At 45.4% G+C, this 18,974-nt stretch overlaps 1 protein-coding gene across 1 annotated transcript; it reads right to left on the reverse strand.

Moving 5' to 3' along the window:
- Positions 1-229: 229 nt before the first annotated feature.
- Positions 230-3,508, reverse strand: LOC135561637 (uncharacterized protein K02A2.6-like). Its single transcript, XM_065003356.1, has one exon. It carries the CDS (start codon positions 3,506-3,508, stop codon positions 425-427), a length of 3,084 nt encoding a protein of 1,027 aa, XP_064859428.1. The 3' UTR covers positions 230-424.
- Between the last annotated feature and the right edge of the window lie 15,466 nt (positions 3,509-18,974).

The raw sequence follows: 18,974 nt of genomic DNA on the forward strand, positions 1-18,974 counted from the left end.
AGGTCTGATCTTTCACCAGTGCCACGTAGTACCTTTCTAGACAATGTGCCGGACGGTAACTATGTATGTGGCGGATGTACCCATTGTAACTTTACGAACAAATGCACAATGTTCAATCGCCCTGTGGTGTCTTAACACTTAGTACTTATTTATGTAATAAGAAAGACTCGGAATACAAGCAATTGAACTGGAGCTTCACATTTACTCAAACGAGTTAGTACCAGAATAACATAGAGCAACACTGCGCATGACCAAGGGTGCTCCATCCTTAAAGGGGACATCAGTAATTAACAGAACATAACATTCCTTCTCTTATTCAATCAGTTACTTTTACCAAACCACAACTGAAACATTTCCCAGAACTTGTTGTAGTTATTTTGCATCTTTTAATTTGAACTTGAACAGTTAGTTTTTGTTTGTTTGTTTATAAGTCTAGTCTGTCTGGTGGACGGTGCCTTCGTTCTGGGTAGCGCCTCGGATTGTCTGGAGGCTCCTGAACATCCTCAGTGTGTGCTTGTTCCATTATAGCTTCTGCTATAGCAGCACCTTCATCAACACGTTCCCTTCTTTCAGCCTGGGGTCTCTTTACTGCTCCACCGTCCTCTACAGTTCCCTGTGTGTCACTCTCAGCATCTCTCTGTGCCTGTTCTCTCTCCATTGTTGTGCTGTTTTCCGTGGAATGCATTTGGTTAATGTGACACCGCCAGATTATGTCTGGGCTCACTTGAACCTGGTAAGTTCTGGGTCCCGTTTGTGTGTGTACGGCCCCTCTTATCCATTTCCCTCCTCTTCTGTAGTCTCGCACCATCACTTCCTGTCCTGTTTGGAGATGGCGCTCCCGGCCACCGGAGAGCATCTTGGCTTGTTTGTTCAGCACTTCATTACGCCTGTTTGGCTTCATGATGTCCAGCTGTGTGCGGAGAGGCCTCCCGAACATCAGTGCGGCTGGGCTTTCATTTGTCGTGGCATGTGGGGTGTTTCGGTAGGAGGCCAGGAACTTGGCCAGTTTTGTTTGCAAAGTCCCTTCGTCTCGTTTTGCTGCACGGAGTCCTTGCTTTAGGGTTTGCACAAAGCGTTCTGCCAGCCCATTGGTGGCAGGGTGGTATGAGGCTGAGGTTGAGTGTTTGATTCCATTTACTGTCATGAATCTTGTAAACTCGTCACTTACAAAAGCTTGCGCGTTGTCACTTACCAGCTGCAGTGGCAAACCGAAGCGTGCAAACGTTGTTCTGAGACACTCTATCGTCTGAGCTGAGGTGGAGGAGTCAGTGCAAAACACCTCTGGCCATTTGGAATGGGCATCCACTATAACCAGAAACATGTGCTTTTCAAAGGGACCAGCGTAGTCCACATGAATTCTCTGCCATGGCTCTGCGGGCCATTCCCATGGGTGGACTGGGACAGGAGCAGGCATGTGAAGGGTTTCCAAACATCCGCTACAGTTCTTCCCCATGTTTTCTATCTGTTGATCCAGACCTGGCCACCAGAAGTGGCTCCTTGTGAGCAGCTTCATTTTGACAATTCCAACATGACCTTCATGTAATTGCTGCAAAACTAGATGTTGGCATTTCTGGGGTATCATGACTCTCATTCCCCACTTCAAACATCCTTGGTACGTTGTAATTTCGTTTCTCCGCTGGAAATACAGAGTCAGCTCCTTTCTGCCAGTAGCTGGCCATCCTGACATGGTGTAGGTGTACACTTGTGACAAGGTCACATCTTTCCTTGTCTCCTGTTTGATAACTGTGCTTGTGACTGGTAGTGCCTCGAGCTGAGCGGTATGGAACATGTCCACTGCATCCACCCTCCTTTGTCTTTCTCTTGTACACGGCAGTCTGGATAATCCATCTGCATTTGTGTGGAGGGATGACGGCTTAAACTCAATGTCATACATATGACTGGCAAGGAACAGGGCATATCGCTGTAACCTGGCTGCTGTCATTGCCGGAATGCCTTTCTTTGGACTGAAAATGGAAAGCAACGGCTGGTGATCTGTAACCAGTGTGAAACGCTTGCCATATAGGTATGGGTGGAATTTCTTGACGCCCCACACTAGTGCCAGTGCTTCTTTGTCGATTTGTGAGTAGTTTTTCTCTGCATCATTCAATGTTCGTGACGCGAATGCAACTGGCCTCTCTGACCCATCTTTCAGTGTGTGTGAAAGGACGCCACCTAAGCCATAAGGGGACGCATCACAAGCCAACTTCACTGGCATTTCAGGGTCGTAATGCATCAGGACCTGTTCAGATGTTATGAGCCGTTTTGCCTCCAAAAATGCATTTTCACACTGCTCTGTCCACCGCCATGTCCTATTCTTTTCCAGGAGCTGATTTAGATGCTGGAGTACTGCTGAAAGGTTTGGGAGGAATCTTCTGTAGTAATTGATCAGTCCCGTGAAAGATCTCACTTCTGTGATATTTTGTGGTCGTGGTGCCTGTACCACTGCCTCGATTTTGTCCTGTGTTTTGTGCAATCCATTACGGTCAATCTCATGTCCACAGAAGACAATCTTGTCTTTGAAGAACTCACACTTCTTTAAGTTTGCCTGTAGACCATACTCTTTCAGTCTTTTCAGGACCTCTTCCAGGTTAGCCAGGTGCTCTTTGTCGGTGCGTCCTGTTATGATCATGTCATCCAGGATACACTGGGTTCCTGGGATTCCTTGCAAAATCTGGTCAATAGTTCGTTGCCAAATGGCTGGGGCTGATGCAATGCCAAAAACCAGGCGGTTATACCTGTATAGACCTTTGTGTGTGTTTATTGTCAGGTACTGTTTGGAACTCTCTTCAACCGGTAGCTGCAGGTAAGCCTGTTTCAGATCGATTTTACTGAAGTGTTTCCCACCACCTAGTGCAGCAAAGATGTCATCCAGGCGTGGCAGGGGGTATTGGTCCACATGCAACATTGAATTCACAGTTACCTTGAAGTCCCCACACATTCTAACAGACCCGTCTTTCTTCACAATAGGAACAATGGGTGTGGCCCATTCGCTTCTGTCCACTTTCGTCAGGATCCCTGTATCCTGCAAGCGATCGATTTCCGCTTCCACCTTTGGTCTCAGGGAGTATGGAACAGATCTGGCTTTGCAGAATTTGGGGGTTGCATCATCTCTTAGTACAAATTTTGCTGTGAAGCCTTTTACTGTTCCCATCTGATCACTGAAAACTGTGTTGTATTTCTTCCGCAAGTGTTCCAGTGTTTGGTCTGTACCATTCTCTTTGGACTGGAACGTGTGGAGCATTTTCAAGTCACACCAGTTCAGCTTTATTTTTGAAAGCCATTCCCTGCCAAATAATGGGGGGCCAGTTCCAGGCACCACATACAGCTGTAACTGCTGTGTTTGCCTCCCATAATGCACTCTGACCTGCAACGCCCCCATTGGGCTCAATCTCTCTCCTGAGTATGTCTTCAGCAACACATTTGTGTTCTTCAGCTTGATAGCCTTAAAGTGCTCATTGTAGACGGTAGTGGAAATTATAGACCCTGCAGATCCTGTGTCCAGCTCCATTTTGAGGGGTTTGCCTTCGATATCTGGTGTCACCCATATTATTCGATATCTGGTGTCACCCATATTATGCTACTGCTGGGAGAAGTCACTGTGTTTAACTCCATTGTACCAATTAATCGTTCATCTGAATCACTGCCACTGTTCTCTGCTAGTGCATTCACAGACCCTTTAATTTTCTCAGTTTTCCTGTTGTGACTGAATTTTGCTTTGCATGCTCTTTGAATGTGCCCCCTTCTACTGCATTTGTGACAAATTTCGTCTTTGAAACGGCAATCCTCTGCTCTGTGACCATCTCTGTCACACCTGTTGCATTTTTCGGCCACACGGGGGCGCTGTCGACTGCGTGAAAACTTGTGCAGGGAAATTTGTGACAGGTCAGTACTTCTTTTACTTTGCAACTCAAATGCATCTTTAGTCGCGATTTCCATAGCCACAGCAATTTCAACAGCCTTTGCAAACGTGAGCTCTGATTCTATGAGCAAACGTTTTTGAATGTGTTCATGTTTCAGTCCACAAACAAATCTATCACTTAATGTGTCATTTAGGTTCTCTCCAAACTGGCAATGTTCAGACAGTTTCTTCAACACTGCTACATATGTGCTAACACCCTCCCTCTCATTCTGATCTCTCTTGTGGAAACAAAAACGTTCCGCGATGAGGAGTGGTTTAGGTGATAGGTGATTTTGCAATATCTCCACAATCTCTGTGAATGTTTTATTTGAGGGCTTAAGAGGGGCAGTCAGATCTCTTAGCAAACTGTATGTTTTTGGGCCAATTAAACTCAACAACGCTGGTACTCTTTTGTTATCAGCAATGTCGTTTGCAATGAAGTACTGTTCCAGTCGTTCAATGTAAGTTGCCCAGTTTTCTTGCGTGTCATCAAACACATCTATTTTCCAGATGCTAGCCATTCTCTTTACCTCCGGCTCCACGGGTCTTTGATCTGCCGCCTCGTTCTCGTCAGCTCTCCCCTCGTCTTCACTGCTTGCTAGCTGTTGTGCTACAGGGTCAAAATCTTCCTCTCTTCCTACGAACTCCATCTGTATTCGTGATGCACACTGCAGGTAATAATCCTCGTCGCCATTGTAGTGTCTTAACACTTAGTACTTATTTATGTAATAAGAAAGACTCGGAATACAAGCAATTGAACTGGAGCTTCACATTTACTCAAACGAATAACATAGAACAACACTGCGCATGACCAAGGGTGCTCCATTCTTAAAGGGGACATCAGTAGTTAACAGAACATAACACGCCCTATTATGGGCAAGGCCATTAAGATTAAGGGCATCATTATGTTCCACAAAAAATGTGATATACCTGATCAAGCTTATTTGTTGTGTATGCTATCTAGGAAAAACCAAATGAGTTCTGAAAACAAGGATAGCAGATCATAGGAGTACTATCAGGACCCTTGACCAGAGAAACCCTGTAGCTGCGCAATTCATGGAGGCTCGTCACAACATTAGCTCTTTGAGATACATTGACATCGAACATGTTAAGATTCCTAGGAGGAGGGAGATACTGATCATCTCTTATTGAGAAGAGAATTGTATTGGATTCACCATTTGTGTACCATGTTTCCTAGAAGTCTGAACTAAGAGTTTGATATGAGACCATTTCTTACATGAATATGTCACTTTGATTTGTACCTGTTATGTAATGACTACTGACAAAACCTTAAAGCATCTCATCAGAGGGGAGCCTCTGCAAGCTATTAAAGTATTATATAAACGGTTGCCATTTTCTAACAAATGTATCATTGGAACCCCTAAGAGAATACTTCATTTTCTCAAGCGTTAGGAAGAACATTACATCATTGAGCCATTGAGAAGTGGAGGGGGGCGGAGCAGACTTCCACGGGAGAAGAATTCTACGCCGAGCTAATAATAAGGATGTAAAAGCAACAATATGGGCATGTTTGGGGTCCAAGGAGAACAAGTCTTCTGGAATACCAACAACCGCTATCAGGGACAGGGCTGCAGGTTCATTTCAAGCACCTCGGTTAAAGTTTTAAAAATAGAATCCCAGTAATTTTGTAGTTTAGAGCATTGAATGAACATGTGACTAAGGTCACATGGTGAGACATGACATCTATCACTCTCATCATTTACATGCACCCTATGAAAAATGCACCCTATGTAAAACCTTAAATTGTATGAGACCAAAACGAGCACAAGATGTAGTGGAGCGTACTCTAACAATCGCCTCATCCCACCATTCCGGTGTAAATTCAACACCCATTTCCGTTACCAAGAAGATTGAATTTTGTTAGTGGAGTGTTTGTCCAATGACAAAATACACAGATAGATCTGAGAAATGACTGCATTCTGTCGAGGTAATAGAGTCAATATGCCATCCAAGGGGTGGAGCAGGGAAGACAGAAAATTGGGAGGAGACACAATGCCTAATTTGAAGGTAACGGAAAAAGTGAGATGGAGGCAGAGTATGTAGAGGCCAGGTTGGGAAAACTAGAAAAACATATATTTACATATCAGTCTTGGAAGGACTTAATACCTTTCCTTGTCCAGTAAGAGAAAGCATTATCTATTAGAGAAGCGGGGAATAAGTGATTCTTATCAACAGGACCCGTAGTAAATGCAGCAGAGAATTTAACATTTCGAAACTGGTACCAAAGTGTGGAAAGCACTACAGGTTTGTAAGTATAGCGAGAGGGAGATGTTGGGAGAGAAGAGCAGAGTAAAGCAGGAAGAGAAGACGAAATACAAGAATGTGCCTCTAGGTGGCACCATGGGGTATCTGGAGCATGTAACCAGAATGACAATTTCTGAAAGCAGGCTGCCCAGTAATAGCACAAAAAGTTGCTTATAGTGCCAGCTTCCCACTACACTTGCATCTCTGAGGTAAAGATCTACTGACTCTGGGTACCTTTCCTCCCCAGATAAATGTGTTAACAGCCTGATTGACTTAAAAAACACTTTGGTAAAAACAATGGGATAGATTGAAATAGAGGAATTTGGGTAAACTGTTCATTTTTTACAGCATTAATCCTTCCTATACATGATAGTGGTAAGCGACCCCATCTCAGAAAATCAGTTTTCATTTGCGCAAGAAGGGGAGCAAAGTTTGCAGAAAACGAGCATGTCATGAACGAGTTATGTTCACTCCAAGGTATATTAAACCAGAGCGGCTAAATTGAAAGGGCAAGTCTGTCTGCTGGAGCTGTAGCGCTGCCGGATTGATTGGGAAGCACTCACTTTTTGGAGATTAAGCTTGTAACCGGGAGAAGGAGCCAAAGTTCTCCCGAATAGAAAGGATAGAATGTAAACAGGTTACAGGGTTATTTACATAGAGTAACAAATGATTTGCATATAATGATAACCTATGTTCAACCCCTTCCCGTGTTTCACCTTGGAAAGAGGAGGATGCCCGTAAACCTCCTGAAAGGGGCTCAATGGCGACGGCAAAAAATAACCCGCTTGGTCATTTTGTAAATATATATTATTTTCTAAAACTACTACATGTACCCATCTAATTGTTATTCAATTATTGGAGATACACAAATTGTTTAAGCACCAACCATGCGTCACATCCGCAATGGTCATGTGAGGTGAACTCTGTACATTTTCGGATGTGAGCGCTCAGTTTGACCTGACGAAGATCAGTTTCGGGTCGAAATGTCAATAATTCGGTGAATTGGGAGCTTTAACAGTGTGCGGGCCTTCTTGTTCTATACTAGTATTCTTTATTAGCCCAGCACCTATGTTTTTAAGGATGTGCGTATGACCACAAACTTTTCTTACTGCTATTAGCCAACACAAACTCATTGGATAACATATTCACTACATGGAAGAACAGATTGCCCGCCCCAAAAATCTAAGGGAAGTGTGTTCTGAAGTGGCTATCCTATATCTGAGATAAGAAAGATCAGAATATATCTGTATGTTTTTACATGTATTTAGACTCAAATCAAATTGTATTTGTCACATGCGCCAAATACAACAGATGTAGTGTAGACCTTACAGTGAAATGCTTACTTACAAGCCCTTAACCAACAATGCAGTTTTAAGAAAATACCCCCAAAAAGTAAGAGAAGAATAACAAATAATTAAAGAGCAGCAGTAAATAACAATAGCGGGGCGATATACAGGGAGTACAGGTACAGAGTCAATGTATGGAATATCTACATGTATTAAAGTGACTATGCATAGATGATAACAGAGAGTAGCAGCAGCATAGAAGAAAGGGGGGGGGGGCAATGCAAATAGTCTCGGTGGCCATATAATTGGCTGTTCAGGAGTCTTATGGCTTTTTGGTAGAAGCTGTTTAGAAGCCTCTTGGACCTAGACTTAGCGCTCCGGTACCGCTGGCCGTGCGGTAGCAGAGAGAACAGTCTATGACTAGTGTCTGGAGTCTTTGACAATTTTTAGGGCCTTCCTCTGACACCTCCTGGTATAGAGGTCCTGGATGGCAGGAAGCTTAGCCGCGGCAATGTACTGGGCCGTACTCACTACCCTCTGTAGTGCCTTGCGGTCGGAAGCCAATTAGTTGCTATACCAGGCAGTGATGCAACCCATCAGGATGCTCTCGATGGTGCAGCTGTAAAAGTTTTTGAGGATCTGAGGACCCATGTCAAATCTTTTCAGTCTCCTGACGGGGAATAGGTTCTGTTGTGCCCTCTGAGCATGCACCCCTGAGGGGCCCCCGTGTTTAGGATCAGCGTGGCGGATGGGTTGTTATACCTACCCTAACCACCAGGGGGCGGCCCGTCAGGAAGTCCAGGATCCAGTTGCAGAGGGAGGTGTTCAGTCCCAGGGTCCTTATCTTAGTGATGAGCTATGAGGGCACTATGGTGTTGAACACTGAGCTGTAGTCAATGAATAGCATTCTCACAAAGGAGTTCCTTTGTCCACGTGTGAAAGGGCAGTGTGGAGTGCAATAGAGATTGCATCATCTGTGGATCTGTTGGTGCGGTTTGCAAATTGGAGAGGATCTAGGGTTTTTGGGATAATGGAGTTGATCAGTCTTTCAAAGCATTTCATGGCTACAGAAGTGAGTGCTACGGGTAATCATTTAGGCAGGTTACCTTAGTGTTCTTGGGCGCAGGGACTATGGTGGACTGCTTGAAACATGTTTGTATTACAGACTCAGACAGGGACAGGTTGAAAATGTCAGTGAAGACACATGTCAGTTGGTCAGCGCATGCTCGGAGTACAAATCCTGGTAATCCGTCTGGCCCTGTGGCCTTGTGAATGTTGACCTGTTTAAAGGTCTTACTCACATCGGCTGCGGAGAGCGTCATCACAGTCGTCCAGAACAGCTGATGCTCTCAAGCATGCTTCAGTGTTACTTGCCTCGAAGCGAGCATAGAAGTTATTTAGCTCGTCTGGTAGGCTCAATGTGCCCTCAATAACCCCTTATTTTTGTCACTAAACAGTCTCCATATCCTGTACTTCCATAAAGATTTTTGACTGGTACCTGAGGCCTCGGGGTGTCCTAGAGCAAAACAACGACATGTACTGTACGTGTTATTGACTCTCACCTTTACACAGACAGCTGTACCGAATTCAGACGAGTCACAAGATGCTTGAGGGGGTCGTAGAGGAAAACGGTAGAGCAAAATGGAGCACACCATCATGTTCATGAAAGTCAGTAGGCCAAACCGTTTGGATGCTACAAACAATTTTGTGAGAAGACAGAGTTTTGGGATGTCTCATGGTCTGATAAACACCACTCTAGCTCTGCCACCTTTCACCAGATGTGGAAGTGTTACATACGGACGCGGTGGATCCAGACGCATCCAATGAAAAAAACATATATCTTTGGCTTAAAATGCTGGTTTTGTATGGGGATGTTTGTATTACGCTAATTAGATTTTCACGGGGGCTAGGACATCGACCTTAGGTTTACTTGGAGAGTGCTGCTGACTGTCAATAACAACTCAATCAATAAATCCCTCCATGCAGGCCCAGCCATATCCATCCCATAAGCAGTTCTTAAACGTGTTTAGTGTTGCCGCCTGGGCACTAATCACCTTATCTCCCTGGCAGGCTTGTTCTAACCACATTAAAAACCACCATGGCTCTCCCTCCCTCTACCCCCGTGTACACCCTCTACCCCTTTCTCTGTATGTTCTCCTCTGTCTGGGGATTCTGTCTCAAATGATTTGTAGTATAACTACAGATATTTCCTGAGCATCTGATCTGATAATAACACTTTTTTTAACGTAATACCACAGTAGAAAACAGTTTTTTTACGCAAAATTGAACGCTGGTGTATGAACTACAGGTAAGGATTGTAAAGTGAAATAATGTTTCATCGACCCTGGAGGGCAATGTTAGACACACTAATTCTCCATGAATGTATGGCTAGAATGTACTGTACCCACCGCCGCCAAACAAACGTGCCTAGCCTAGGCAAATCAGATGAGTTTCTACACAAGAATAAACCCAGTTCTGCTCTGGCCACATGACTGACCAGTTGGCTTGTAACATAATGTTCTGACCACTCAGTTTGCTGTGTTTGTCCATGTGACGGAGGCTGTTTACCTGGTACAGATTAACTTGAGCCTCTGAGGTGAGTCAACTTTGATGGTTACACGAATAGAGCATCTATATTGATTGTTTACAATATTTGATTGGTATCTAGTATACTGCCTGGTAATAGCTGTTATATGAATAATTGAATTATTGCACATGCATGCACAAAGCCAGACAAAAACATATACACCCGCAACCATACTGCTGTGGGGAAGCACTTGTTGATGCACATGAATGCTCTCTATTTATGCACTGTACACATAGCCTAAACACTTTACACACTTAAATGCATACTCTTCCGGCCTAGTCTAGCTGAGGTAATTTACAGTGTGATTGAGGGACACAAGGGAGCCATTATAGCGATGGAGAGTTAGGCAGCAGCACACACGCCTGGCTGAAACCTGAGATGCTGGCCCTCTGAAAAACCTAAGTGCCCCCAGCTGCAGGGGATCACACCCCGTATCTACACAACCTGGAGATTAACCTCTCTGACACATGTACACATACACATGCACGCACACACACACACACACACACACACACACACACACACTTGCTGTCCAAACTAAATATAGAGCGTGGACAATTGTTAGCACAAACTATATTTAATGGCAAAAGAACAGTTATTTTCAATGCTATTATGACATTTCACAATATGTTATAGACATGCTTCCAGATTTCACAGATCTGTCTACTCTATGCCAAGGACACGTGTCTCCAATACAGGGACTTTCTGTCCATTAAAGCATCTACTGTGGCTCTTCAAAGCAAACTATTTGCATGTACAGTCGTGGCCAAAAGTTTTGAGAATGACACATTCATTTTATCAAAGTCTGCTGCCTCAGTGTGTATGATGGCAATTTGAATATACTTCAGAATGTTACGAAGGGTGATCAGATGAATTGCAATTAATTGCAAAGTCCCTCTTTGCCATGCAAATGAACTGAATCCCCCAAAAACATTTCCACTGCAATTCAGCCCTGCCACAAAAGGACCAGCTGACATCATGTCAGTGATTCTCTCGTTAACACAGGTGTGAGTGTTGACAAGGACAAGGCTGGAAATCACTCTGTCATGCTAATTGAGTTTGAATAACAGACTGGAAGCTTCAGAAGGAGGGTTGTGCTTGGAATCATTGTTCTTCCTCTGTCACCCATGGTTACCTGCAAGGGAACACATCCCGTCATCATTGCTTTGCACAAAAAAAGGGATTCACAGGCAAGGATATTGCTGCCAGTAAGATTGCACCTAAATCAACCATTTATCAGATCATCAAGAACTTCAAGGAGAGCGGTTCAATTGTTGTGAAGAAGGCTTCAGGGCACCCAAGAAAGTCCAGCAAGCGCCAGGACCGTCTCCTAAAGTTGATTCAGCTGCGGGATTGGAGCACCACCAGTACAGAGCTTGCTCAGGAATGGCAGCAGGCAGGTGTGAGTGCATCTGCACGCACAGTGAGGCGAAGACTTTTGGAGGATGGCCTGGTGTCAAGAAGGGCAGCAAATAAGCCGCTTCTCTCCAGGAAAAACATCAGGGACAGACTGATATCCTGCAAAAGGTTCGGGGATTGAACTGCTGAGGACTGTGGTCATTTTCTCTGATGAATCCCCTTTCCGATTGTTTGGGGCATCCGGAAAAAAGCTTGTCAGGAGAAGACAAGGTGAGCGCTACCATCAGTCCTGTGTCATGCCAACAGTAAAGCATCCTGAGACCATTCATATGTGGGGTTGCTTCTCAGCCAAGGGAGTGGGCTCACTCACAATTCTGCCTAAGAACACAGCCATGAATAAAGAATAGTACCAACACATCCTTCTAGAGCAACTTCTCCCAACAATCCAGGAACAGTTTGGTGACGAACAATGCCTTTCCCAGCATGATGGAGCACCTTGCCATAAGGCAAAAGTGATAACCAAGTGGCTCGGGGAAAAAAACATTGATATTTTGGGTCCATGGCCAGGAAACTCCCAGACCTTAATCCCATTGAGAATTTGTGGTCAATACTGAAGAGGCAGGTGGACAAACAAAACCCCACAAATTCTGACAAACTACAAGCATTGATTAGGCAAGAATGGGCTGCCATCAGTCAGGATGTGGCCCAGAAGTTAATCGACAGCATGCCAGGGCGGATTGCAGAGGTCTTGAAAAAGAAGGGTCAACACTGCAAATATTGACTCTTTGCATCAACTTCATGTAATTGTCAATAAAAGCCTTTGACACTTATGAAATGCTTGTAATTATGCTTCAGTATTTCCTTGTAACATCTGACAAAAATATCTAAAGACAATGAACTAGCAAACTTTGTGGAAATTAATATTTGTGTCATTGTAACGGCGTTCGTCTGTTGAAGGAGAAGCGGACCAAAATGCAGCGTGGTGGTTACTCATGTTCTTTAATGAAGAATAGACGATACATGAAATAACTAATTAATTACAAAACAACAAACGGAACGAGAAAACCTATACAGCCTGTCTGGTGACAACTAACACAGAGACAGGAACAATCACCCACAAAATACACAGTGAAACCCAGGCTACCTAAATATGGTTCCCAATCAGAGACAACGAGAATCACCTGGCCTCAGGCAGCCAAGCCTATGCGGGACTGAGGGGAAGCCCGGGACTGAGAGGAAGCCCAGTACTGAGAGGAAGCCCAGTACTGAGAGGAAGCTCAGGCAGGTAGTTGGCTCCGGCAGATCCTGGCTGGCTGGCGGATCTGGAAGAGTCTGGTTGACTGGCAGATCTGGAAGAATCTGGTTGACTGGCAGATCTGGAAGATCATGGCTGACTGGCGGATCTAGCTGCTCTGGCTGCTCCATGCAGACTGGCAGCTCTGGCTGCTCCATGCAGACTGGCAGCTCTGGCTGCTGCATGTAGACTGGCAGCTCTGGCTGCTCCATGCAGACTGGCAGCTTTGGCTGCTCCATGCAGACTGGCAGCTCTATGCAGACTGGCAGCTCTGGCTGCTCCATGCAGCTCTGGCTGCTCCATGCAGACTGGAAGCTCTGGCTGCTCCATGCAGACTGGCAGCTCTGGCTGCTCCATGCAGACTGACATCTCTGGCTGCTCCATGCAGACTGGCAGCTCTGGCTGCTCCATGCAGACTGGCAGCTCTATGCAGACTGGCAGCTCTGGCTGCTCCATGCAGCTCTGGCTGCTCCATGCAGACTGGCAGCTCTGGCTGCTCCATGCAGACTGGCAGCTCTGGCTGCTCCATGCAGACTGACAGATCTGGCTGCTCCATGCAGACTGGCAGCTCTGGCTGCTCCATGCAGACTGGCAGCTCTGGCTGCTCCATGCAGACTGGCAGCTCTGGCTGCTCCATGCAGACTGACATCTCTGGCTGCTCCATGCAGACTGACAGCTCTGGCTGCTCCATGCAGACTGGCAGCTCTGGCTGCTCCAGCAGCGCAGGAGAGGAGGAAAGCTCTGGCTGCGCTAAACAGGCGGGAGACTCCGGCAGCGCAGGAGAGGACAGCGCTGGCTGCGCTGAACAGGCGGGAGACTCCGGCAGCGCAGGAGAGGAGGAAAGCGCTGGCTGCGCTGAACAGGAGGGAGGCTCCGACAGCGCTAGAGGGAAGGAAGGCTCTGGCTGTGCTGAACAGGCGGGAGACTCCGGCAGCGCAGGAGAGGACAGCGCTGGCTGCTCTGAACAGGCGGGAGACTCCGGCAGCGCAGGAGAGGAGAAAAGCTCTGGCTGCGCTAAACTGGCGGGAGACTCCGGCAGCGCAGGAGAGGAGGAAAGCGCTGGCTGCGCTGAACAGGCGGGAGGCTCCGACAGCGCTAGAGGGAAGGAAGGCTCTGGCTGTGCTGAACAGGCGAGGCGCACTGAAGGCCTGGTGCGTGGTGTTGGAACTGGTGGTACTGGATCGAGGACACGCACAGGAAGCCTGGTGCGGGGAGCTGCCACCGGAGGACTGGTTTGTCCTCCGGTGGCACAGGAACTGCTTGGTCTGTGTGTGGTGGGTCATTCTCAAACTTCTGGCCACGACTGTATGTATCACACAGAATAATGGTCCCATCAAGTCTTTGTACCAACTGGATGCACGCAAAAGGCTATCTAAAAAAAAAACAGCATTTCCAAACAACCAAACAAAACCCTCCCATTTTGAAAACTGGACTTATGAATTAATTATATACTTCTTTGATTTTTTCCACGTTATATTGCGTTACAACCTGAATTTATAATTTATCACATTTAGAATTTAATGTAGAATTATGTTTTAAAAATGTGTTTACAAATTAATAAAACATGGAAAGCTGAAATGCCTTGATTCAACAAGTACTCAACCACTTTGTTATGGCAAGCCTAAACAACTTCAGGAGTAAACATGTGCATAATAAGTTAGATAATAAGTTGCATGGACTAATTATGTTTGCAAGAATGGTGTTTATCATTATTTTTTAATGACTACCCCATCTCTGTGCCTCACACATACAATTATCACTAAGGTCACTCAGTCAAACAGTGAATTTCAAGCACAGATACAACGACAAACACCAGGGAAGTTTTCCAATGTCTCGCAAAGAAGAACACCTATTGGTAGATGGGAAAAATAAAAGCAGACACTGAATATCCCTCTGAGCATGATCAAGTTATTAAATACACTTTGGATGGTGTATTAATACACCCAGTCACGACAAAGAGAATGGTGTGCTTCCTAATTCTGTTGACGGAGATGAAGGGAACCTCTCAGGGATTTCACCATGAGGCCAATTTAAACCAGTTACAGCTTTAAATGGCTGTGATAGGAGAAAACTGAGGATGGATCAACCACATTGTAGTTCCTCCACAATAGTAACCTAAATGACAGAGTGAAAAGAAGGAAACCTGTACAGAATACAAATATTCCAAAACATGCATCATGGTTGCAATAAGGCACTGAGTCTCACTCTTCATATTTTTAAGCATGGTGGTGGTTGTATCATGTTATGGGTATGTTTTTCATTGGCAAGGACTATGGAGTTTTTGGGGGGGGATTAAAAATAAAAGGAATAGCCTCCCGAGTGGCGCCGCGGTCTAAGGTACTGCAGTGCTTGAGGCGTCACTACAGATCCGGGTTTGATCCCTGGCTGTGTCACAGCCGGACACGACCAGAAGGCCCATGAGTTGAAGCACAATTGGCCAAGCGTCGTCCGGGTTATGGGAGGGTTTGGCTGGCCGGGATGTCCTTATCCCATCGCGCTCTAGCAACTCCTGTGGCAGGACAGGCGCATGCACGCTGACACGGTCGCCAGTTGTACACTGTTTCCTCCGACACGTTGGTGTGGCTGGCTTCCTGGTTAATCAAGAAGTGTGTCAAGAAGCAGTGAGGCTTGGCAGGATAATTTTCGGAAGACGCATGGCTCTAGACCTTCGCTTCTCCCGAGTCCGCACAGGAGTTGCAGCGATGGGACAAGTCTGTAACTACCAATTGGATATCATGAAATTGGGGACAAAAAAAGGTTAATTTTTTATTTAAAAAAAAAAACAGATAAAAAAAAGGAATAGAGCTAAGCACAGGAACAGTCCTAGCGGAAAACCTGGTTCAGTCTGCTTTCCAACAAACACTGGGAGACAAATCCACCTTTCAGCAGGACAAAAACCTAAAATGCAAGGCCAATTATACACTGGAGTTACTTACTAAGACAACATTGAATGTTCCTGAGTGGCCTAGTTACAGTTGACTTAAATCGGCTTGAAAATCTATGGCAAGACTTATGGCTGTCTAGCAATGATCAACAACCAACTTGACAGTGCTTGATTTATTTTTATTTTTATGAATAATAATTTTAAAAGAATCACGTATTGTACAATCCAGGTTTGCAAAGCTATTAGAGACTTACCCAGAAAGACTCAGCTGTCATTGCCGCCAAAGGTGATTCTAACATGTATTGACTAATGGGGTTGAATACTTATCATATTATTTTTTCCTTCCACTTTGAAATTACAGACTATTTTCTTTAGTTCGTATTCTTCAATTCAATCCATTTGAATCCCACTTTGTAACACAAAAAAATGTGGACAAACAATGTAAATATAAACAAACACTGTATAGCCTTAAGCACATGGTTAAGTAGAGTAGATGTTCATCCACCCGCACAAATCGAATTAGCATAATTAAAAAATTCCCATTAAAATCTGTCAGTATGAACTAGAGATATCAGTTTCTTTGCATTGGATGCATCTCAATCCACCGCATCAGCACTTCCGCATCTGCGGTGAAAGGTGACAGACCTTGAGCAGTGTTGGTCAGACCATGAGACATGCTGAAAATCGGTCTTCTCAAACGGGTTGGCAAACTATTATGATAACTCTATGGAAGGATGAGACTCTCACGAAGAAGATGGGGTTCTCGTTTTGCTTTACGACTCCCTCAAGCGTCTTGGGGCTCGTCTGAAGTTTGTACAGCCGATTTTTAATGGAAGTACAGTACCAGTCAAAAGTTTGGACACACCTACTCATTCAAGGGGTTTTCTTTCATTTTACTATTTTCTACATTGTAGAATAATAGTGAAGACATCAAAACTATGAAATAACACATACGGAATCATGTATTAACCAAAAAAGTGTTAAATCACAATATATTTTATATTTGAGATTCTTCAAAGTAGCCACCCTTTGCCTTGATGACAGCTTTGCAAACTGTCATAGTGGCATTGACTAAAATACAGTAGAATACAGTATATACATATGAAATGAGTAAAACAGTATGTAAACAGTATTAAAGTGACCAGTGTTCCATTATTGAAGTGACCAGTGATTCTATGTCTATGTACATAAGGCAGCAGCCTCTAAGGTACAGGGTTAAGTAACCGGTTGGTAGCCGGCTAGTGACAGTGACTAAGTTCAGGGCAGGGTACTGGGGGGAGACCAGCTAGTGATGGCTATTATAACAGTCTGATGGCCTTTAGATAGAAGCTGTTTTGATGAACCTGTACCGACCTCGCCTTCTGGATGATAGCAGGGTGAACAGCTCGGGTGGTTGATGTCCTTGATGATCTTTTTGGCCTCCCTGTGACGTCGGGTGCTATAGGTTACCTGGAGGGCAGGCAGTGTGCCCCCAGGTGATGCGTTGGACGAACCGCACCACCCTCTGGAGAGCCCTGCGGTTGTGGGCAGTGCAGTTGCCGTATCAGGCGATGCTACAGCCTGACAGGATGCTCTCAATGGTGCATCTGTAAAAGTTTGTGAGGGTGTTAAGGGCCAAGCTGAATTTCTTAAGCCTTCTGAGGTTGAAGAGGCACTGTTGCGTCTTCTTCATCTTTTCACCTTTTCCACTGTGGTCCCGTCGATGTGGATGGGGGCGTGCACCCTCTGCTGTCTCCTGAAATCCACGATCAGCTCCTTCATTTTGTTGACGTTGAGGGAGAGGTTATTTTCCTGGCACCCTCCCCTACTCCCTGTAGGCTGTCTCGTCATTGTTGGTAATCAGGCCTACTACGGTTGTGTCGTCTGCAAACTTGATTGAGTTGGAGACGTGCGTGGTCACGCAGTCATATGTGAACAGGGAGTACAGGAGGGGGCTGAGCACGCACCCTTGTGGAGCCCCTTAGTTAAGGATCAGTGTAGTGGAGGTGTTGTTTTCTACCTTCACCACCTGGGCACGGCCTGTCAGGAAGTCCAGGAACCAGTTGCACAGGGCGGGGTTCAGACCCAGCTTGGAGGGTACTATGGTGTTTAATGCTAAGCAAGAGTCAATGAACAGCATTCTTACATAAGTATTCCTCTTGTCCAGATGGGATAGGGCAGTGTGCAGTAAGATAGCGATTGCATCGTCTGTGGATCTATTGGGGCAGTATGCAAATTGAAGTGGGTCTAGGGTGTTCGATAAGGTGGAGGTGATATGATCCATAACTAGCCTGTCAAAGCACTTCATGATGACAGAAGTGAGCGCTACGGGGTGATAGTAATTTAGTTGTTACCCTTTGCCTGCTTGAGTACAGGAACAATGGTGGACATCTTGAAGCAAGTGGGGACAGCAGACTGGGATAGGGAGAGATTGAATATGTCCCTGTATGTTGTTATGATCCCACCACATCTTGTTAATCATAAGGCATACACCCCCGCCCTTCTTCTTACCAAAGAGATGCTTGTTTCTGTCGGCGCGATGCGGGAAGAAACCAGGTGGCTGTACCGACTCAGATAGCGTGTCTCGAGTGAGCCATGTTTCCATGAAACAGAGAACGTTACAGTCTCGGATGTCTCTCTGGAATGCTACCATTGCTCGGATTTCGTCTACCTTGTTGTCAAGAGACTGGACATTGGCGAGTAGTATGCTCGGGAGCGGTGCGCAATGTGCCTGTCTACGGAACCTGACCAGAAGACCGCTCCGTCTTCCCCTTCTACGGCGCCCTTGTTTTGGGTTGCCGGCTGGAATCCGATCCATTGTCCTGGGTGGTAGGCCAAACAGAGGATCCGCTTCGGGAAAATCGTATTCCTGGTCGTAATGTTGGTGAGTTGACGTTGCTCTTATATCTAATAGTTCCTCCCGACTGTATGTAATAAAACCTAAGATTACCTGGGGTAACAATGTAAGAAATAACACATTAAAAAAACAATACTGCATAGTTTCCTAGGAACGCGAAGCGAGGCGGCCATCTCTGTCGGTGCTGGAAGTGGAGTCAAGGGGTATGTGGATTAAGTCAAGGGGTATGAAATCTTTATGAAGGTACTGTACATAAAGTTTTACATAAAGTAAGACCTGATGTTGTTTTCTCCAGTGGATATGATGCAGAGCCTCATCTTTTCCATGTCCTCTTGTAAGGCAAGAGGAAATGGTCTACAGTCAATCACAGACTACAAAAGAAAAATCAGCCCCGTCGTGGATCACGCTGCCTTGCTCCCAGACAGACTAAACAACTTTTTTGCTCGCTTTGAGGACAATACAGTGCCATTGACACGGTCCACTACCAAAGACTGTGGGCTCTCCTTCACTGTAGCCAACGTGAGTAAAACATTTAAACGCGTTAACTCTCGCAAGGCTGCAGGCC

The sequence above is a fragment of the Oncorhynchus nerka genome, linkage group LG18, assembly GCF_034236695.1.
Source record: "Oncorhynchus nerka isolate Pitt River linkage group LG18, Oner_Uvic_2.0, whole genome shotgun sequence".
NCBI lineage: Eukaryota > Metazoa > Chordata > Actinopteri > Salmoniformes > Salmonidae > Oncorhynchus > Oncorhynchus nerka.

What these genes read in the sequence shown, in the direction of transcription:
- LOC135561637 (XM_065003356.1), bottom strand. Translation starts at nt 3,508, where the DNA reads ATGGAGCTGGACACAGGATCTGCAGGGTCTATAATTTCCACTACCGTC.